Raw genomic sequence first — 23,990 nt, forward strand, 5'->3', positions numbered from 1 at the left:
AATGGTGTCTCCTGGTTTATGTTGAAGGTTTTTTTGTTTTGTTTTGTTTTTTCTTTATTTGACTTTTTTAAAATCTTTTTATAAGAATGCATTACCCCATAAAATGTGTCATGTATATGGGTATGCTGGCCGGGTGGGAGAAGTAACTTTTACTCATTTAACCCCCACCTCCAAACCCTTTGATTATCCATGACTGTTTTCAGGGGTAAACCCATGGATTGTACAGAGAATATACTTGTGTTTTTTGGCATTGGCTCTAGTGCTGTAAGTGCTGTATCATACTGTCCATGTCCTTTTGGGTGAGAGAGGCAGCCCGCCACAGTGCGGTGTACATTTGGAGCAGCCTTGTGTATATTTACTACGAGCACACCTGTAACCATATGTGTATAGTTAACAGAACCTGTGTATGCTTATTGCCTGGGCAACTATTTTTTGTAACTCCTGTTGTAGATTGTCTCTAAACAATTGTGTGATCTTTATTTTGAAACCAAACTGAACAAAAAAACTTTGAAAATTTAACAGTCTCAAATGTGCTTCATTGTATGTTTGATACAGTTGCAATGCAAACACCAAATGTTTCAGAAACTGGGGCAGAGTGTCTGTTTCAGTTGTTTGAACGAACAAGCCTGGAGTATTAGGACTGCAACTACACAGCATCAGTCACAGGGGGGAGCAGGAAGCCCGGTCCTGACGCTCCAGTTTCTCCATATATTCGACTGATTAATGAGATTGACTCCTTAACATGGCATGGCTCTGACTGATGATAGCCATCGCTTTCGATCAGTTACAGTAACATCTGCTCCCAGTAAAGAGTAACTTCAGTAATGTATATCAACACTAAAAGTGATCAATCAAAACCCACCCCTGCTTTAATTTTCCAGATAATTTACAACATGATGGGTTATGCAGTATTGAAAGTCTTCCTATCATTACAGCTGGCAGAGATTAAGGTATACTGGTATTCTTGAAGAGAAAGAAAGAAAAACAAGTTCCAACTGTTACTTGGTGGAGCTGATTGTTCTTTGAACACGAGTAACGAGCCCAGGCAATACAATAGATTACAGACTAATCAGGTGTTAAATGGGTATCTTATCAAAACGCACCTTATGGTCTTTCAGTTTTCTCTTTGAGGAGGGCTGGGTGGCAAAATCAGCCTGTTCATACCTGTCTAGGTCTTGTTTTGAACACGCTGGGCTGAAGTGAAAACAGCAAAGATGCTACTTTGAAGAACAAGTCAGACTGGGTATGATGCTGGAGAAAGTAATCCCATGGCTTTGTCTAATAAACCCAAGGAAGTAAGGGTGTGTTGCCTGCAGTGATTTTAAACCACCTGGACAGCACTTTAAACTGAGGCTGTGAGGAAGGCTCATTAGACCTGCAGGCTGAATTACCAACTAAATAAAAATTGGCAACTGTCCCTTGGGCCACAGGAACCTTAAAGGCCTGTATTTATTGTATGTCAACTGGTTTGTAGTCATTTGATTTATTGCAAAGTTATATGGGAATTCACAGCACTGGAGTACATGGCCTCAGGTTAAGACCCACATGAACTTTATCACCTGCCTGTCTTGTAGAAAGGCCCTGTGACAAACTCCCAGGAAATGTGTCAAACCCAGCTACAAACAGGATGGAAACAGACATGTTAAATTGGTTAGTGATGTTTAAAAATACAACTCCAGCATACAATGAAACAGTCATTAATAAGGTTTGAAAAAAAACCTGAGGGTTGTCCATTTTAGATTTGCCAGCCAACCAACATGTTGAATAATTGCAGGTGATTATGAGCCCAAAGCAGTCTCTCCCAACAAATCAGACAATCAGAGTGTAAACAACTCCGCAAAGCTTTACCTGGCTGTGGAATGTGGTCGGACGTTGAAGTCAGACCTTTCCAGCGAGCCTTTGTGTAATAAAGTTTCGGGTTCGTTGGAAAAGGTGTGAGCCCGCTGAGGCCGTCACAGCTTTCTCTTCTCCCTCGGTGCTTTCCAACCGGCACCAACGGTTAGTCCGACCGAAGCCTGTGGTTGCCAGGCGACACAAGTAGGCTGCAGCTCGAGACGTGCATGAATATTAATTATTGTGACGTAAACACAGGTACCGGATAGCCTACGTGGGATTCAAGAGCACGTTTGTCCGCGAGGGAGCCAATAGGAGCGGAGGACGGGCACCGTCTGGGAAGGTGTGTAACAATGGCGTCCAGTCAACCGTAACAACCTGAGGGTACAGGGAACCGTAACCGGAGAGAGAGGCCCTGATCCCCGCATGTGTGCGGGGTGGTGCGGCTGCCCAAACGAGCTGCAGGGGGCATCCTCACACTTGCTCGCGGAGACCCCCCCCCCAACAGACACACACACACACACACACACACACACACACCCCTCCTCCTGCCGGTCTCACAGGCCAAACAGTGTCGCCATACGGAACATCCTGCCCTCAGCGGAGAGAGGGGGTGGAGAGAGAGCCTGAGTGTGCGCTGAGAGAGAGAGAGGCAGAGAGAGCGACGGGGTCTGGCGTCTGCCCCGGTAGTAAACCTATCAGCGCTCCAGCACCGAAACTCGGAGAAGGAGAAAGAGAAAGAAGGAAGGCTCGCCAAAATCTCCTCTCCGTGCCGGTGACCGGGAGCAGTCGGGAAGCCTCTGGATTAAACCGCCCGACTACAAGGACGGATGGTCACGCGGATGTGCGGCGCGCGCTGAAATCGGACAGATTACCGAGACGCGGAGGAAAAGCAGGAGCAGCTTTTGTCCAGCCCTCCTCCCCCCCCCGAACCCCGAGAAGGCAGCGGTGGCACCGGGAGGCTGTGCCCGAGCACCCCGACAATGAAGCTGCCGTGGCTGCTGTCGCTGGCGGCGCTACTTGCTCACGCCGACGCGGTAAGCACGAGCCTCGGATCCTTTGTTAACCGGGCAGCTCTCGGGCACACACCGGGAGAGGGGGGCATGTTGAGCGTGAGGGTTGGTGCGAGTGGGGTGCGCTTCCATTAACGAGACGGTGACGGTCGGTTATCGCTAGGAAATCCTCCACTCGACCTATATAGACTACCAACCCTCATTGGCCGACCGTGACTCCCGTGAGGGGGCAGGTGACTCCCGTGCACCCCCACCCCTGCTTTTACACACAGACACACACACCCTTTGTGTCTCAGTGTAGGGGTTTATTGTGGCCTGTGTCCCCTCCAGTCAGGAATTGTGTGTGTGTGTGTGTGTGTGTGTGTGTGTGTGTGTGTGTGTCGGTAATTAGCAAGTAATCTCTAATTGGGCTTGATGAGGGCTTTTGTTCGGTGCCTCTGTCTGTTGTCTGTGTCACCAGCTCACATCCTGTCGTTAATTCACTGAGCTTCAGCCATACTGCGGGTTTAACGACTTTATTACCGGGGATTCACGCGCCAGGACGCGCGCACTCGTGTGTGTGTGTGTGCGCGTGTGTGTGTGTGTGTGTGTGTGTGTGTGTGTGTGAGAGAGAGAGAGAGAAAGAGGAAGCTGGATGTCCCATTTCCACTTGTGAGGTTCACGCTCATTTAACTGCCTGATATCAGGCTGTCTTATTGTTCAGATGCCAGAGTCCGACAGACGGGCTCCCTGTCGTCACCGGAGGTGTGTGTGTCTGTGTGTGTGGCAGAAAGTGGGTGGGGTAACGGGGAAGTTAACTGCGATGCGGTGTGCGAACGGAGGTTTGGATGGAATGATGTCATCGGGAATCGCGAGGGGGGAAACTGATTAGGAATGCTCGAGCCCCCAACAACCCCTCCCCCTCCCCCCTCCCCTCCAAACACACACATCCTCTCCCAAATCATCCACGCCGAGCTTCACCCCCCCATAGCAAGCCCACAGCTTCCGTTACCGATTAGTCCAGATTTATCTTATTTGGAGGCGGTGGACGAAGAGCAGGGGGCGGCTTATTTCATACTTGAGAGAGAAAGAAGCTCAAAAATAATGCAGAGCTACATTTGAACACCACACAGTCCGGCTAATTGTGCTCTGTGAGCAGATCTATGATCAGTTTCTATTATTTTTTTATGATACTGCGGGGGCGTTTTAGCTCATTGCCATTTCCCATTGGGCCCCTTCAGTCCCCACCACCTACCCCTCCATGTGAGTGTTAACCTCCTCTTTCTGTGCCTCCATGATCCCAGAGAAACCAGCACTCCTCTCCTGGAGTTATACTTTAAGTAAAGATCGACTTCAGACCTGTTTTGATTTTTTTTTTATAGCAAAGTTTGAGTAGATCATTGAAAATATCCTTAAGATATAATAATTAAAAAAATTAATATTATGAAGTTCATTTCAAGAGTTTCACAACCTTTGGCAACATGTCCCCTGTTTGACTGTGAAATCTATTCTGAGAGTATGCGCTGGAAGTTTCAAGTTTCCACATCCCACTAGACATGATGCCTTAAAATCTTGCTTGTACATGCACGTCTTAAACTCAGAATGAAACTGCGCACAGAAATATTTTTGAAACGCAGATGCCAAAAATCCAGCATTGAAATCTGCACATTATTTGTGCACATTGAAGGTTAAACATCCACTAAAGTGAAATTAGATAAAGCACATTTTGAAAGTAGTAAACTAAAACTACAACACAAACCCAAAATTAGATGTAGATTCACTAATCCAGTTTTAAATAATCAAATTACCAAAAAATACAATATTTCTATCATCCACATCTTTGGTACCACACTTGTTTTTGGCAGGCTTGAACAACTGCGCACACACTCAGACAGTGATCATTACTGGGCTGCTCAGCAGTGGTCATTGCCAAAGATCCTTGGCCTCAAGCTGACCTAATCTTTAAGTGTACAGACAGGTGTGACACATATATATACACACACACACTTCAGCATACATTGTTAGGCGTGTAGATTGTTGCAGGTAATGCTTAAATGGGTAACACACATGGCAACAGTCTTTAATCGTATGACTAACCTACAGCAACTGAGGCCTTGAACACACACACACACACACACACACACACACACACACACACACACAAGCCTGCATCTTTCTCCAGATGCTACTCGGCTTCAAATGAAGTATGTGTTTCTTTTGGTGAGTGATTCATTGTGTTGTGTCTCTGTGGGTATTTCCTGTTGTCATTGCTGTGACATCATATCCGGTCGACTATATTTTACATGAGACCAGTTTTCCCACAGACATCTGTTCTGTCCCATGGACCACAGCCTGCGTGTGTGTATGTGTGTGCAGCCGTCTGCCTTCATGGGAGCACTGACTATCCATCTGTCTGTGTGTGGGCTCAAAAATAGTGAATCTCCACTGCCAGAAAGTTCTTCTCGCCAGCCCTTGCTCCTTGAAGTGTATGTAATAGCGTGTGTGGGGGGGAAGCAATGTGTCTTGAGGATCATGTTTAACTCATAGAATGAATCAGTGTTTTGTGCCTACAACAGCAGACAAAGCCCCCCATAGACAGACGAAGAAAGAGAGACAGCGCAAGGAAGAGGAAAAAATACCCTGAACGAGGCGGATTGAGGGTGAGTGAGGAATGTAATAGGCAATTTGACACAGGAAGTGGGTCCTTTCTCACTTTGCTGGAGGACAAAGTTCCTTCAGACACATGCTGGCAGGTAGAAACACTCCTGGGATGGAAGTGGTATTTCAGGTGTGTATGTGAAATGGTTGGTGAGGGTATCGTGGGTCACCTTCCATTGGATGGAGGAAATGAAAAGGATCACGGTTCATATCCGGAGCTGCTTTCATTGGGCCAATGTTTGGAGGAGAGAGTGAACAGAGAGGAGAATAATGACAGTGTTCAAGGAGAAAAACATTTTGCCCCCCCTCCCTCTCACAATCCCCTCCCTTTGGCTATTGTGTGTGTGCTCACCCATATCTGAAAGCAATTTCTTATCACACTGAGAGACTGCCTTGGCAGATGTGCTCCATTTTATTGAAATGTATTTATTTTGTTCTCATGGACAAAATTTGTGTATTTTATTTTTTACTCACTGGGAAAATTTACCTGCTGCGATAACAGCAAGTAAGGTTTGAGAAACCTGCTTTTACAAAACTTGAGCTTAGAAATTGCAGCTAAGAATGCAGTTTAACTAAAAACGCAGCTAGGACCTAAATAGAAAACTGTCAGTTAAAATGAGCATAAAATAGTGGGCCTCATTAATGGCCCCAAGAGAGCAGAGAATACTTTGCAGCAATCCCCCTTTTAGCCTCTAAGGCTGTGTTTGTGTTTCACACTAATAATGTAGATGTCAAATGTAAGTCTATTCTGGATTTTTCTGCAAGAGTCGAATGAAGAATCGTGTGCTGTATGAGCAGTGAAACACAGTTTAGAGGATGCTCATTGATGTTTCATTGCTTTGAGCTGTTGGTAACAAATTAAGGCAAACCAGATGAATGTTTGAGTTGAAAGTTCTGAGAAATTACTCTGAGCTTTTGTGTCTCCATGACTAGATGATTACGCCTGATTATTATCCTGCTGCAGCTAATATAGCTCATCTACAGATGGTTGAAAATGCTACAGCTCATTTTGAAATAAAAACAAAATGTAGTGAGCGCTTCGCTCCAGTATAGTCCTTTCCCCTTTGGCTGCCAGTAGATTTTAATATTAAAATTGTACCCATTAGCCAATTACCAATTACAACACATAAAAACCATATATCTAACTTGTGTCCATATGTTAACGTTGAGTCTCCCAGGTTGTCTCATCATTGTCTCTCAGAGCTTTGATGAAAATGAATGATTTCTTTAACATCATAGCAGTTTACTTCTCATTATTAAGTGTAGATTCTAGTATTTGTATCAGCAAGGGTTTTATTCTCATTTCTGTTACTTTCAGCTCTCGCTTACTGCTGTCAGTTGTCACCTTTGTTGTGAAGTTTTGGATTAGCTGCTGCTAAATGCTTATCCATTCATGCATGTCCAGGGTGAAAAATGAAAATATTCATTGAAAACATCCGATTCAAAAGCTTCCCTAGACCCATTTATTGGCTTTCTCCTATTTCCTATCCTCATAACCAAAGTTTTTATGTAATTTCAATTCATTTATATCTGTTTTAGTTGCGCTATCATGGATGTTTAGAATTGCTAAATGCTTTTATTGTGAAACACGTATCTTTTGGTTTGAGAGGTGCTTGCTTCCTTACCTATATAAGCTGAAATGTACTTTATCAGCATGCGTGGGTCCCACTCTCGCTTCCAGTCAGTTAAGAAAATACCTGTTTTATTGAATCATGTAGTTCACAATATTGTGCAACACTAAACTGTCTGTGTGGAATGTGTTCAAGTCGTCCCACGTATTAGAAAGAATGCCTGTATAGCCTCAATTCATCCAGCTGGAAACTTCAGCTCCTCATCCATAAACAGTAACACACACGCATACAAGCGCGGATATGATTTCTCAATATGTGCATCGGCGCATGTTAACATTAAACTCCAGATTATCTCATACACACTTGCTGTGCTCGTGAATGGTTACAGTGGTGTGCAGCATTTGTGTTTATACAGTGAGTCAGAGGGAGACGGAGGATGCTGGAGGTGTTAAGGTAGGTCAAAATGGGCTAGAAACATGTTGGGAAGATACTAAATATACACAGATTCTCCCTTGCAGTAATTGGGCAGCACTGCACAGATATACTCACATACATACATATGCTCTGGAGAGGGGAGTTAGATGAATATAGAGACGGGAGGGGGGGCTATGCAGACCACAAGATGATGAGAAAGAGGGGAGGAAATAAAATGGAGACAGGTAAAGATGGAAAAAGAGTAAAGGTAAGGATGAGATGGGGATGCCAGACAGCAGCAGAAAAGGTGTGAGAGTCTGGTAAAAAGGGCAGTCAACAAAGCCCTAGGAAATTAAGAGGTTAAATAAAGGTGTCCAGAAAATGGGAAAGGAAAGCCCATGGGAGGCAAAGAGGAAAGAGCGATGTAAGACGAGGGGGATACTGGCACACGGAGATGGAGAAGGAGAGCAGAGAAATGAAAGCTGGATGATGAGGATGACAGGGAGGGGATGGAGCCGGGCCAGTATGGTCTGAGACAGAGCCAGGATGGAGGGATGTCGAAAGACAGCGAGGGTGGGGGAGGAAGGCGTGCACTGCTCATTCCCAGGAGACCGTGCTCTACCTGCTCTCTACGGCCGTTACCATGACAACCAGCATGGTTGCTGCTGTCACAGCTTTATTTCCCCTCTCTCCTCCTTCACCTCCCTCCTTTTCTCCCTTTCATTCTGTCATCTTTTTTCTTTGTCATCTGAGTCTTTCATTCATAGTTTTCGTATCTCTATTCTCTGTTTTCTGACTCCACCCCACCCCTTTTCATTTGCTTCTCTTGTCTTTATTCTCCTCTTCCTCCTGCCTCCTTTGTCCTCCTCCTCCTCTTTTCCATCTGTTCAGCTACAATAAATAAAGAAATAGAGACTGGGAGAGGCGGCAGTTACGTTTCACCTTTTACAGTATTGTGTGTGTGTGCGTGCATGTCTGTGTGTATTTGTGCTGTTACAGGACTCTAAATTAGAGAGCATAAACGCAGTGCCGTCTCCCAAAACCACAAAGCATTCTGGGATCTCTGTGTTAGAGCTTTTGCTATAAATAAAAACCCCAGAAACAGGGCGCCTCCTACCTACCAACAAACGTACGTGTGTGTGTGTGTGTGATAGAGTGAGAAGCACAGATGCTCTTCCACCAGCATAGTACTGCTCATCATTTTTCACCCATATCATTCATGTATACATTTGTACCCCTTTAGCGCTGCTCTCTTTCTTCACACGTCTTGGTAAAGTCAGGCTAATTGGGTTAACGAGGCACCGGATGGGCGGGGTCATGCAGAGCTGAAACTCCATATGATCCAATGGGACTGTTGGAATGTGTATTTCCTGGCAGGCAGCTGATAAGAGCGGGCTGAGGATGTGCCAGGCCAGGCTTCACACTCCCGACCGGACCCTGAATGTTGTCTCTGTGAGGCTGGCCCCCGCCTGACCTTCACTCCCCCATCTCCCTTTCCATCTGTTGGCCCATTTATTTGGCGTATGGTAATTTTGTTAGCAACTTTCAATTTTCTACTTTCTGTCCCTTAAAAATTTGGACATCACAGCCCAAGCTTTGCTTCACAATTATTGTTATTCTTAAATGTATTCCAGTTAAACTTGAAACTTCATCCCAAAGTTCATTCTTGGTTGTGGAAATTGTGGTTTGACAAAAGTTAGTGGCCTTGAGGAGCAGGAGATTGGGTTTGCTCTTTTGTCCCAGAGATGGATCTGTTGACAGATTGAGATTGTCCATTGAAAGTCTGTCAATTGATAATTTGATTGACAAAATATCTTTAGCACAACATGCTGGTGTTCATGACCCTTTTGATATTAAACTGAATATCCTTGTCTCTGACACTGGTTTCTTAAAGAAACAAAATTTTTTTATAACATTTTTGAATTTTTTACTATTTTTGGAACAAAATTATTGATTATGCAAATAATTCTTAGACTATTTTGTTAAATTAATAACTAATAATTAAATTATTTAATCATTTTACAATACAATTATTATAACTTATTTATTTATTTTTTTACAAACAACTATGAACATTGGATTAGAAATTGCTTTGTTTTTTGTGTGTCACTTCCCATGTCTTTCCCCTGTTTCCAAAAACTTTCTACTGCCAGTCTGATTCATATCTTTGTATATTGAATTTCTTTGGGTTTGGGGTCTGAGAACTTGTGATGTCTGTTTCTTTTATGGACTAAACATTTATCCATTGACACATGACAAGTTACTGATTTGTCCATTCAGTGATATAGTGTATTCGATAACCTTGCTCTCTTTCTATGATATAGAGTAAAAAGAAAAGAAATGTTTAAACTTTGAACAAAAGATTTTGCCACCAGTCACAGATAATGACAAAAAATCTTATCTGTTTTCAATGCTCTGTCCAAGGAACTGCTGTCATTGTCCTCCATGTCAGTGGATGAGACATTTTTGACTCAGCCCCGGCTTGAAGTGCTATCACTGTTCCTCTGGGAGCCCATCTTTGAAAATAGCCACCATGCCCACTTAAAACCCAGTAAGTTTGTTTGGCCTTAATCGAGGTAGAGAGTGCTCGTAAATGAAGACACAGTGGAAGTTAGAGTGCATTTAACTGCAGAAGGGACGGTAGATGCGTGCATGTGCATGTCTGATGTTGTCACTCAATAGAGCAAATTTGTATATGCAGAGTTAATTTGTTTAATTTTCTCTGTTATTTTGTCATAGTTTGTTTGAAATGATTTTCATCTCACATTTTTCTGTGAAAAATCCTAGTCACCTTTAATAATTATCTGATACATGTTTGTCACCAAGGCAGATTAACACAGCGGTTTGTTTTTTTTTTTATATTATGGGGTTTTCTGACAGTAATATTTTGTAACAGTTTCATTAAAACTGCATGTGTTTTTGTGCTTAATTGATCATGGGGTTATTGCATTGGCACAGGATGCGAGTATTTAAAGACATTGCCCAAAACTGGAGGGAGTTCCTGAGTGGTGCACAAAAGGGAGGCGTTATATGGGTGTGCTTTTACATGTGTGTGTTTACATTTGAAAGAGAGACAGAGGGAGTGATGAAGGAGTACAGTGAGGCTGCCTGTGTGAACAAGAGCGAGAAATACTGTGTGCAGGAGGCATGTGACTGTATGTGTGCGTTTGAATTATTTAGCCCAGCGTCCCGACAGAGGAATGAACGAGGTCAGGAGCTCATTGCTGCAACGTTTTTCTTTTCTCCATCCATCCATCTCCAAATCCACCCACCAGCTCTCCTCCCCCTCCTCCTCTTGTACTTGTCGTTGCTGTGGATCTTCCACTTTCTTCTGTCTGTCTTAATAAACAGGAACTTGGAAAATAAAGGCTTTCCCACATGTTATACCCGTCCCCTCAATTATTGGCAGGCCATAAGGGAACCACATCGATCCAATTAAACACAGACACTGACATCCACTGCATGAGTGTTGTTTGTGTGCATGTGCGTGTATATGGACTTGCTGATGTAAACCTGTGAACTCTGTTGCTTTAAAGAGTTCTTTCAAAGGCATTTGCAGTCTGAATGAGCCACTGAAGCTAATGAGGTGTGTGTGTGTGTTCGTGGGCGTGCATATTTGTGGTTGGGGGGGCTGGGGTGAGGTGGGTAGATTCTTTAATATTGCTTGATTGCTTGGTGGTTGCAGAAAGGTGTTTTTCTCATAGGGCCTTTCTATAACACCCCGCTCCACACACACACACACACACACACACACACAAGCAGGTGATTCATTCTTAATCTTTCATTCCAACAGTTGTGGATTAGCCCTAATCTTAGCCAGCAGAGACCCATGTCTGAAAGGCTGATTGACACGGAGAGCCTCTGTGTGTGTCTTCTCAAGTGTATTGTTTATGCAGCCTTCGCACGTGTGTGATGTGATAATTGTTTCCCTTGTCGGACTGAGTAGGGTGTCTGTATGACATAACATGATATGACTGAGGCAGATACACATGACAGACTGACACACAACACTGAAACACTAGACAGGAGGAGTAGGAGAAGTTGCTGATAGGAGTCACTTCCTTTTGACATTAATGGCTTTGAGAAGGATTAGCTCAGTCCTAACCAGTGTAAATATTATTAGATTTAATTGGGACTAGTTGGGTTAAACTATAGGGTTTTTTCTAATTGTTAGCAAGAATTTGCCTAAAAGTTTGAGTTGATGTTATCAAATGTTTTGCTTCGTCCACCTAAGATTTTACATTTTTGTTTTGAAGCCCGTGCCCTTCCCTTGTCAGGCTTGGTGCCTTCTACGGCCAACAAAAGGGGCACAGATCATAAAGTTTCAAGTGTCATGGTGGCCCACGTTTTCCAACGTCACTCCTGTTAGGGAAATTTTAAAGCTTTTCTATTATTAAGCACCTCTTCTCATGCTATGCACAAAAATGCTTTCACAATTACTGAGGCAGCCCAGCCCTAAAGGTGAAAAAAAATATTTATCTAGTTATTGTCAAGTTTGCAAAAAAATCGTATCTTAACTCCTGATAACACATCGAAATCTTGGTTGTTTAGCACTCTCAGAGAAACTGAACAAAGCACCAAGGTGACAGATTTTAAGGTGATTAGATTTTGTGTGGGACAGGGAGAGGAGATTTGAGTGGAATGAAAGGGGAGGAAGGTCAGAGGCAATCACAGACAAAAGTGATATAAGAGGATGCAATAGCAGAAGGTGTGTGTGTGGGTGGGGGGGTCGGAAAGAGAGAGCATGTAGCAGACATGGTGAAATAGAATTAGTTATTATGTAAAAGTGGTGATAAAGGAGCAGCGGAGCTGATGAGGACAGAAAAGGGAATAAAAGTTAGATAGATGGGGTGTTGTGGTGTCGTGGTAGCAGCAAAAAGAGGGAAAGACTGACTGTTGGTTAACTCAGGTCCTGTAAAGAGCTTAGAGCAGCTGAGAGGGATTGAATGGAGAGAACAACCTGGACAGGATTACACTGAGGGGAGGTCCACAAGAGCAAGATGGTATCATAACCTGCCTATTTCCTTATCCTTGAGTGACACATTTCCACTGGTTTACACTGAGTCATACCTTAATTAAACTGAACTAACGGTACCAAGGAATTAATGATCACTGATTATTATACCAAGTGCTCGGGAGCTAATCTATGCGTTAGACAATCATAGTCGAGCCATTAGTTACTTAAATCCACCTTTTAATTAATTAATCAGTGAGTAATGTTGCCTACAGAGGAATGAAGCTATCTTTAACTGTCCCACTATAAAAAAGCATGAACACGCTCTCACGTAGAGCTTGTGATTATATTTATTTTAGTGCCGAAATGATTCAATAAATGCTGAAGGGAAGATAACACAGTCTGATTGGCAACAGGAAACTTCAAACAGAATAATAATGACTACGGGTATATGATACATTTTACTCTTTAATCCTCAGTGTCACCATTAAGCTGTTTTATTAACACCATTTATCATGTGTAGCATACACATAAAACAGATTTTGGGTGGTTTGTGGTCACCACGTTGGATCCACATCTCTTCTGTGCAGCAGCTCCCGTCGTAGTGGTGGTTGTTTTTATACAGATTCTGGTTTTGTCTCTTAACAGGCAAGGCTGTTACCAAACCTAGCAACCACAGTGTGATGACAAGACTTTAAGCTGCAGCTCATAGTTACTGTGTCAGGTTGTTGTTTCCCAAGAAAGCAAATGAGTGTTTTTCCCCAAAATGCTCATCTCTTCTGAAATGAAATGTGAGCTGTTGTTACAGGTTGCAAACCTGAGCTGCAAGCAGCACAGCACATATTCTGGGCAAACGTTTTTTCTTGCCCAGACTTTTTCAGTTGAACATTTTTAGAAAATGATCTTGTATTTTTCTATTTTAAAAAAGTAAAAGAAAAGCACAAATGATATATTAATCAAATATTTTTTTTTCTGTTCCCATATAAATTGTTGTTTTCGGAACTAACTTCAAAATTGTTAAACTTAAAAGGCCTTGGTTATGAACTGAGATGTATATAATGATTCTTTTTATTATTAATTAATCTGTTTAAAAATCCATTACAGTTCAGAGTGCAAGGCCACATATTTTAATGCCTTGTATCGTTCCAAATCCCAAAGCTACAGACACAGGCAGTTTAAAGATTAAAAAACAGTAATCCTCATTGATTCATTTTCTTGTCGTTTCCAAAGGGAAGATTCACATAAGAAACATCTGACAAATACAATGTATTAAATTCAAAAATGAAATCTGATGATGATGAAAAAAATTACTAAAATGCAATCTCAAAATCAGCCAAGACAACGCAGGAGCCATTTGCTGAAAGAATCAGCAAGGCAAGTCTTACTTCCTTGTTTGCCATCTTGGCTACTGAGTGGCTGAAGTCTTCTGACAATGATTCATGAGAGTTAATCAGTAACTTGTGATAAATATCTAATTAGTTCACAATCATCTAGTCAATGTAGCCCTTTACAGATACCACATGCTGCTCAAGCCTAATGCAGAGTTCACTCTGTTGCCAGATCTCACGACCTGTGTAATTTGTGTTCAATATCAGGGGCTGTTATGATACGTAAAGAATCAATCGGCTATCTGGCTGCGCTGACGGTCACTTGGCCTGCAGTCATTGGCTGGAAGCGTCTCAGATGCTCAACACTTGCAATGACTTCGCCAAGGTCAGTCAACCAATGAGAGTGAGTCAAGAGAGCGTAGCAAGGTCAGCTGCTTGGGATGCCCCTGGAGCAGCAATTTTTTACCTCCTCTGTGTGTGAGTATGGTGGTGTACTACACAACGCCCTCTCAACACACACACACACACTCGAAGGGGGGCTTCTTTCCGTCCCAGATTGAATTACACAAGGCTGATTGGATTTTTCTCCCCTCCATCAAAGACAAAAACACTATTCTATTGTTCTCCACCCTCCCTGCCTCTGGGTCCACCATCCCACTATCATACCTCACTGAGGCCCTCCTCTCCAAGAGTAGCCCATTTATGTTTGGTTTTTATCCCTTTTCTTGTCATTCATCTTTGGTATCTATATAGTTGCATGACTGTCATTAGCCTGATTAAACAGGCTGTAATTACATGAAACTGTCTTGTGACTCACATCACTGTATGAGAAAATGAGAAATGTGATTCCCATCATCGTGTGTGTATGCGCGTGCATGTGTAAGGGTTTTCGATTTTGGGCTGAGAGGAGGCCATTGATTACCGTTTATGAGTGTCCCCCTCTCACTCTCTCTGCTACACAAAGGCATCATGGTTTGCAGGGTGCTCTCTCTCACACGCAGCCACATTTCTGAGCCCCTTTGAAAAGTTCCATAGAAACACAAGAAAAGTTCCAGCCACAGGCACCACGCCCTCCCACTGGCCCCGCAGAAATAGGCCCATTGAGCCAGCCTATAATCACACACACACACACACACACACACTCATATTCAGCCTCACTACTTCTCTCTCCTTCTCCACCACTTCATGAAGGCAGCCACAAAAATGCAGACATTGACCCACCAGCCAACCAACAGCATTAACTGTTCACTGCCACCTCTTTACTAAACACTACACTCACAAATGCACTTGCATGCACAAATACTCATAAGCGTAGAAATTCACAGGTCATCTATAATGGAAGAGGGTGTGTGTGTGTGTGTGGTCTTTAATCCTGCTGGATTGTCAGATTAGTGTAACAGCTGGGTCCTACATACAGATATACATCTCTCTGTCTCTATCACCCTTCCTCCCATCATGCTGCTCTCTATACTCAGGCCAAGAGCTGAGAGGATCTGTGCATTAGTGTGTGTGTGTGTGTGTGTGGGTCTCACAGCTCAAATCCATTACACAGTTTCAGGCCAGCTGATGTGTCACTAAACAGTCACGTGACCTCTGCTTTGTCTGCAGTAAGTTTCAGTGTCAGTGCTGCTTGGTTTGTTGTAAAAGTGAGGACATTACAGGTTAAACACAGTCTGCCTCTGAGCAGCTTCTCTTACAGCCACTGATCAGCTGATTGTGTCCACTGGAAACAACCATTTTCAATATCAAGGCTCTTTTTATAAGCATTTTCTTGTATTTCCTCATTTATCAGTCTCATTATAATCCTTAAGAATACAGTCCTTGTTGATTTACATTACAATACTGCAACAAAAAATTCCAGTAGCAGCTGGTTTGTCAGAAATACACTGTTTACTAAACTCTGTAATAGTTGCTGATAACAGCAGGGCACAGTGAATAACTTGGACATCCCTGTAGCAGCCTGCATGAAAACAGAAAATAGAAATAACCTCAGCATGCTAATCATTGACACAAAGCAATGACTGAAAGAACTTAATTGGGGATGCCAGATTCTGTTGTATTTTTTAGCTGATTAATTTAAAGTAAATCTCAGTTTCCCTGCTGGAAGACCTCCATAATCAATTTCCTAAAAGAGAGAGAGCAAGGGGCCGTCCACCTAATGAGGATTAATTGTGAAGCTAACAATGAAGAAAAAGCTGTAGTGACTATTATAAAAGTAATGCTTGGCTAAAGATACACTGGACATTAACATAAGTCAATTCAGCGTCTATTGTGTTGTGACAGATATGGATATTGAGAGAGTTTATGCATGAAAGTGGATTTAAATTGCCTTGCAGTGGTGCAGATGCATGATTTATTTTTTCTCCGGTGTGCACCTGTTTTGTTCCTCCAGCTCTCTGACCAAGCCATTCATTGTACCATGGACCATGCCTTTATTTAGCAAATGCAGGTCTCTCCGTAAGGGCATCCATCACTTAAATCATCTTTGTCCTTATAACTCAGTGGAGAAAGATAATATTAGAAGGATAATATTAGTGCTTGGATGCTTTTCAGCTGTGGTTTAGTGCTGCTCTAAGAAAGCTTTCGGGCCAGACCGAGCTGGAATAACAAACTTGAGCCACTGTAATGCTATCCTCCCACAGGTTTTGTATGCGGAATTAATACGACCAGCGAAGCTATGATTTGGATCAGCTACTGTAACGCAATCAGGAATTTGATCAGCATAAAGAGTCTAAAAACATTGGAGGGGGTGTTTCACTCATTTCCTGGCTGCCACACATGAGCATGTTTACAGTGTTCGCTTGATGGTTCATATTCGTTGGTCACGGGGAGCAATCTTGTGTGAAAAACTAAAACAAACATGCATAAATAGATCAGAAATGTGTTTTACAAGTGAGTAAATTAGTGTTCCTACCTACCCACTCGTCACTACTTATAGCATCATGTCCAGGAGGATCTTTTTGGGCACTGAATGGCAGTTTGGATTTGATGGTCGCATATATACAAACAACATAAACAGCTACAGAAAATCTATTTTTGTGTTAAATCTGAAATTAGGCCTATATTTCTAAAAATCCCCATGTAGCCTGATTTTATCCAAGACAATCCAAACCAAAACCACTTCCCTTCTTTTTAACTGCTAATCAGTGTAAAATTGCTTAGCAGGATCTTTCTAGTAAACACAAAATGATGCTTACTGATGAATTCCTGCTGCAGCTCTTTCCGTAAAGAATCTCTTGACACTAAATGATATCTAACTTTACATTTTTGAGCTACTTTATTAGGCTCACTGCCAAAAAGAAAAGAGCCCTAAGGGGCTGCAAATAGTGATCATTTCACAGGGGAATACATTCATTACAAACTTTACAGCCTTGGTAGTGAATGTATGTATTAATAAAGTAGCCTGGGAATCATTTTGATGGATGCTGAATGGATTGGACCCACAGGATGAATGCTGCTGATACAAAGTTTGACAGCTTTTGTTGTGTTAAAGATTCTTCCGTTGTAATTGTGCAAAGGGGCAAAATAATCCCCAGTTTATAATCCTTGTCTGTCTGAGTTCAGAGGTTAGTTTAATCAACAGGGATCTTCAAGGAAATTCCACGATTGTTATGAAAATAACAAAAGGAATACATGGCACATTACACATTAGCCGTTTACTCTGTTTGAAGATTTGCAGTCAGTTATGGGAAGCGAAGTGAAAAATAATCTATCATTGTAACTTTAAAAGTGTTTTCTAGCTTTTTTTTCCCTTAATGTTGAATAAGTACGTTTGTAGTCATTTAAATATAAGTATAAGGAATATGACCCACATTTCAGACTTCCTTGAATGTCTCACTTTGCATGCTATAGTATTCTGAATAGTTTCTGCATCACCAAGTGCATTTCCATTCATCTCAATTTATTTATTTGAAGTTTGGTACCTAAAAACTGAGTGGAGACACTGTAAATTTCAAATGAATGAGAAATATTGAGTTTTATGCTTCTATGCTTCGTTTAGGTAAAAAAAAATGTGTATCACATAGCCACATTGATTACATTTGGTTGTAAATGTCTTTAGAGACCCTGTCCTCATCCAAAACATTCACAAAATAGTATCAACCAACAGCAACCAACAACCTTTAGATTTAAAATTCACCTGTACAACCATTTACTTTAGGACCTTAAACTACCTGGATAGACAGAGACAGGATTTCTTTGACCCTCTTGGCTGATGTGTGGGGGTGTTGGTTATTTGAAGGTTCATTGTATACCTGACGTCATTGTTACACAATGCGGCCTCAACATTTGACTGATGTGCGTGTTTGTAAGGTGTCATTGAGGGTGTGAACAGTGTGACTGAGCCGACGCTTTTTGTCCTAATCTCTGCTGAAGGTGGCAGGTGTCTTAACCAGGCCATCACCTCCTAACCCACTCAGCCGTACACACACACACACACACACACTGTCTGCCTGCTATCTCTCTCTCTCATCGCCTTGTCTGACTGGAAGAGTGTTAGTGTCCAGGCTGGCTGCCTTCCAACCTACCCAGCTGGTAGGAGAGGAAGAGCAGGGTGGAGAGTGAGACGAGGCATAAAAGCAAAAGATGGAGAGAGATTAGAAGTCACTACTGACAGGGTCAGGGCTCCACCTCGGAAAAAAAGATGTGTGAATAGTGCAAGCACTAAACAGGCTGCACTGTTTCCTGAAAGTGTGCAAGTATCCAGGGGGCAAGTGCCAAGCGGTGTGACCCTTTGCAGGTAGAGAGCTATCAACAGTCCACTTCTGAAAGTGAGCAGCATGCCTCAAACTCCCTACCTCTTATCAGAGTCAGTCAGACTGCTCCAGAGATGAGCAGACACAGAGACGGCTGTGAATCAGCAGCTACTTTAGAGTGTGGGCGCTCCACCCACTGTGAATTAAATTGCAGGGATGTTGGAGATGTGGCCCATAAAGATCACTTTACATTATTTTAGGCCTGATCTGGGTCTCAATTTTCTGCCAGATGATTATTGTTTTGTAGTTGTAACTGTCATGTGTTCATGATACCTTGACAGGTTTGGCATCCAGCACTTAAGCTCAGTCAGGACACCCACATGGATCTTTAAACATTCAACCACAATGACACTAATTTAACTTGATGAAGGGGCTCAAATCTGAGCAGGTCTCAGACAGACTGAGTGGAACATGAAATACACTCTGTTAATGGCCATTAACATACAGAGAAATCCTGTCCATTCAAATCCAGGACATCTAAACGTAAAGGCAGGGGAGGGAAACTGCAGAGAAATTTCCTGATGGATAGAGAGTCCAGTGTTGTTGCATACACAGAAACTTTCTTACATGTTAAAATGGATGCTCTGGTGTCAGACGTGATTTCCTGAAAGTCCTCTACTGGGTCACACCACAAATCTGTGTGATTGCAAGATGTTAAATAGATAAGGTGAGAATAAATAACATTAATTGTAGCACCACACGTTTTACTGATTATGTGCCATTAGTGACCAATTATTAAAGGGAAATGGGACTTTTCATCTTGATTGATGCGCCGTGTTTCTCAGGGAAAGTGAATATTTGTTTAGTTAGGAATCAAATGGAATCAAATCCTACTGATTTTATTGGCTCTATAAAAAATTCTGCTTGTCTTATATAACACAATACGAAGCTAAGTACTGGCAGGTTAAAGCCAAATATGAGTGTGCATGAATACAACTAGACAATTTTTTGCTTTGATATTTGGAAAGTACTGATGGCGGTCGGCTTGCACAGTAGTGATCTATGTAAAGCCTTTGCCAACTTAAATCTGAAACCCAAGCACACATCTCTGACTATGCTTTGACAGATTCTGCAGCCCACAAGCTAATAATCAAGTGTTGTTTTATGCCATTGGTATTAGTACCCCTTATCAAATCAAATAGAAATGCATATACAAGTATATACATATAGAAGTACATATAGTCCTGAGTTTAAGGTGAGCCATCAAAAAACTAAAATAAAAAAATATTTGTTTTGTTTTTACTTGAAAGTGAGGGAAATATTATATTTCACTCTTTACAGTGACAATAGTATAAACAAAAAGACAACAATGGAAATTACCTCAGCATCTCTTGTTGTATTTATTTCCCTGGTTCTGGATGAAGTAAATGGGGGGACAGATAGAGGAGCAGGACTCACAGATGGTGCCAGAAAGCAGAGGGAGTATTCAAATTATTCCTCACAGTTGAGAGCTCAGAGATGCTGCTGCAGTCAAGAATATTCGCTCAGATAAAATCTCACATATTAAAAAGCACAATTAATGGTTATTTCTCTGCAGCACTGCATCTTCTGTATCAGGAGCAGTGGAGGGAGAGAGGGAGAGAGGGAGAGAGAGAGAGAAAGAGAAAGAAGTGTGTGTGTCAGCCGTAGCCTCTCCGGTTACAGAGGAATGCATTTGAAGTCAATCAGAATGAGACTCTCTATCTGCCCAAATAGCCTGAACAGAACTGAACAACCAAAACTCATCCTCGGATCACACACACATCTGAAGGCTAATCTTCCACCAGCCCTCCTGTGTGTGTGTGTGTGTGTGTGTGTGTGTGTGTGTGTGTTCTCCTGGTTTGGTGAATCAAACCAGGAAAACACTACACAACTATATAAATCTGTACAACTACTTGTACTTCCTTTTGTTATCTGACTTCCCGCATCTTAGTGAATTGTATAGACCCATTGTTCCAACGTTCAAAACACACACACACACACACACACACATACCTTCTCACTGTGAGATTGCTGCAGTGTTGTTGCTGTAATATCACACGCACACACACACAGTTATGATCTTTTTTTTCCATTCTGATTCTAAATTAAAATCTGGAACAAATCATCTACTGTGGAATATTAATATCTGTGTAAAATCCAGGCTCAAACACACACTGATCAGAGGACAGAGCAGCTTTAGTGTATTGGATGAAATGTGTAATGCTAAGCCTGATGTCAGCCTCAGATCAGGTTTCTACCGGCGTCATCCCTCAGAGGACACACCTGTGTTTGCTTTGTCCAAACATGACATTACTTTAACTAACATGATTCTTGTGCTTTTTCCCTGTCTGTCAATTAAATGTCCTCCCCTTCTCTTTTTACAAAGTCTACATAATTATATATCCCAAGCTCCCAGATTGTTTTAGAATGACTCCAACTGGCAGCGCATGTCTTACAATGGCACTTCTTCATACATTGCCAAAAACCAGGATTGGGCTCAGTGCACAGATTCAGCAAAATATGGTTGTCGTCTTACAGTTTCCTTTTATAACAAATGGGTACAAAATGCAGTGGTTGAAGGAAATTCAGGGCAACATACAGATGATTTTGGCCCCGGGTAATGTGTGCGGTGGAAGAGAACTCATTCATTGTGGTTAGTTAGCAATGTGGCGCAGCCTGAAAGTACAGCTGTTTATAGATCCAAAACGCAGAGCTGGCCCTATTTGATGGCCCCAAAATCACATAAAACGCACACACACACACCCGACTGATAGGTCTGAAGGGTATTTGTATGCGCCTGCACTCACACACCACATACAAAACCTGTGATTATACCTATTCAAACTCACACACTGTAATTACATACAGTGATGTGCTGCCGCCCACCATAGCATGAATTCACACATATAATATTGTGTCATAAATAAAACATGTTGAGGCACATGAGCTGATTATATATTACTGTTAAAGGTCAGGATAAACATAGATGATACACATTCAAATGCCACTGAATAGCAAACAGCAGACTAGCAGCTACGTTGTGTCCTGGAGGTTGTTGTGTGTGTCGGGGACTGTGAAGGGGCCCTTGGGTGGGTTCTGGTGCTGCCTTGGGGGGGGGGGGGGTGTGTCTGTTTATTTAAGTGCATGTGTGTGTTTTTGGGAGTCACGCTGAATTTAGGAGGCTAGCCTTGAGATAAGGAATGGAGTTTAAGATGAAAGGAAAATGGGGCGAGGATGGGGATACACTGGCAAACTTTGTGGATTGGGGGGGGGAGGCAGGGAGTGGTGGGCAGATAGAGAGGGGAGCTCAAGGAGTAAACTGTTTTGATGTTTTTTTTTTTTTTGGTTGTTTATTTGATGTTACATAACACCTTTGATAATGTAGTTAGAGTTCATATATATGTGTGTGTGTGTGTGTGTGTGTGTGTGTGTGTGTGTGTGTGTGTGTGTGTGTGTGTGTGTGCGCGCGCGTGTGTCTGGTAGCTTCCCACTTGGGGATAGGAATTTTTGTGGAAGGCAAAGGTTGCCCATAGCAACGTCCTTCATTGTAAAGCAAATCCTTGTAATACAGAACACACACACATTTGCACCATGCTCGCACTCTGAGCTGTCTTTTCAGTATTTTTCAGCAGTTTTGTGAATTGAGATCACCAGACCATCACCACACACACACACACACACACTCTCTCTCAATCTCTTTCTCACACACATTTACAGTTGAATCGTGAAGAAGCACACATACTCTTAGCTTATCACTTTCTGAAGCCCATATACTTGGTGTGTCAAGGCTCCAGACATCTTGAAGTCAATTTCATTTTCTGGAGGTACATATAGCGCTTAAGCTCCACCTCACGCTGAGATGTGATGGACTGAGATGCTCGGGTTTCTAGATTCCATTATGCTTTTATTGGCTTTTAAAGGCATCATGTTTCCTCTGTCTGGAGCCGGGGAGGAGCTTCAGTGTGTGTGTGTGTGTGTGTGTGTGTGTGTGTGTGTGTGTGTGTGTGTGTGTGTGTGTGTGTGTACGTGTACGTGTACGTGTGTGTGTACGTGTGTCTGTGTGTGTATACAATTAGCAACACACAGCTCTGAAGGGCCTCAGGATGGGCTTAAGATTTCTGAGGAGATAAGTTTGCTTTGGTCAGATTGTCAGCAGCGGACCGACTGTTTTCCAATACCTGGAGCAAAACTGTCCTTTGTTTTTTGGCCAGAAACACTGTACAGCTAAATCTAGGTTCAGAGGGAGAAAATACAACTCAAAAAAGTATGAAAATAAAAATGCTAACTATGCAGATCAGCCACTTTTGGACTGTTATTATGTATAATCACAAATCACTGATGCATGTCTACAGGTGACAATGTGTTTTATAAACTGATCATGATCAAATCATGATTTGCAAAGTAAGATAAGAGAAAAATGATTGGTAATGGTCAAGTTCACTACAAATTTGCAGTGATAAAATCTGACAAAATAGTTGCCATGACTTATTCTGAGTGGGGCTTTGATACACCTCAAACAATTACCTGGAAATATCTGAAATGAATGGAGCCTGCATATACAGTTCCAGTTGGAAACAAATGGATGTGTAGTGTAGTGAAATGTATCATTGCATTGGGTGGTGTTTCTTAAGTGCATGCATTTGATAGTAGTATCAGTTGACCTTGTGAATGGCTAAAACCTCTGAGTGCTAAAGTGTGTGTTTAAACATCACAGGGATGTGGGATTGAGGTCAAGAAAAAGAGAGAGATGAATGGAGCGAGAGAGGGGAGGGATCACCCTCAAAGCGACCTGAGCCTCGAGGTCATTCACTCCAGCGTTTCAAGCCCAAACAATCCACAACTAATCTCTCTCTCCCGACCCTCACAGAGGTCATCAGCCAAGCTGGCACTTTCCCCTCAGTCATATATAAAACAAGCCTGGATTAAGATGTGATGAGCAGGACAGTTGCAGTGAAATGATCCATGAGAGACAGTCAGGGGCGTATTGCAGGCTGAGAGCCTTCAGAGTGCTGCTGTAAAACTCACAGCAGTCACCCACTAGGGACTGTTATATTCTCCACACAAGGGATTCAAAATTGCCCTGAAACCATTTGGACAACAGTTGTGATGAGAGATTTTAAGTCATTTATGAAACAAAACATTAGCCTTTTCCAGCTTCTCACGTGAGAAGATTTGTACATTTTTATGAACTTCATATTTTTGGACAAAACAAGCAATTTGAAGACATCACCTTGTGCTCAGAGAACGTCTGATGGGAATTTTTAGCCTTGTCAGCACCATGACCCCACGAAAAACAAAGCCAGCACCCAAACTTAAATATCAAGTTCACTGATTCAGTAATTTGATAAATACCTTATGGGGATCCACCTAACTCTAAATTCATCATCATAATCATCATCAGCATCAGAGCAAATATCACAGTCAACATATTTTTTATCACCTGAAAAATTAATGATGTTTCCATCAGCTCTATATAGTTCTATCAGCAAATGGAAGCATGCCGACTGGCCAAACTAAGGTGGTCA

At 42.3% G+C, this 23,990-nt stretch overlaps 1 protein-coding gene across 1 annotated transcript in view; it reads left to right on the plus strand.

Moving 5' to 3' along the window:
- The first annotated feature begins 2,371 nt into the window (after nt 1-2,371).
- The window catches only part of sdc3 (syndecan 3), a 32,924-nt gene continuing 11,305 nt past the window's right edge, over nt 2,372-23,990 (plus strand). The window contains exon 1 of the mRNA XM_029514982.1: nt 2,372-2,870. Within this exon, the coding sequence (XP_029370842.1) occupies nt 2,817-2,870 (54 nt within the window). The 5' untranslated portion in view covers nt 2,372-2,816. The remainder of the gene's footprint in view (nt 2,871-23,990) is intronic.

Source organism: Echeneis naucrates, chromosome 11 (assembly GCF_900963305.1).
Source record: "Echeneis naucrates chromosome 11, fEcheNa1.1, whole genome shotgun sequence".
Lineage (NCBI taxonomy): Eukaryota > Metazoa > Chordata > Actinopteri > Carangiformes > Echeneidae > Echeneis > Echeneis naucrates.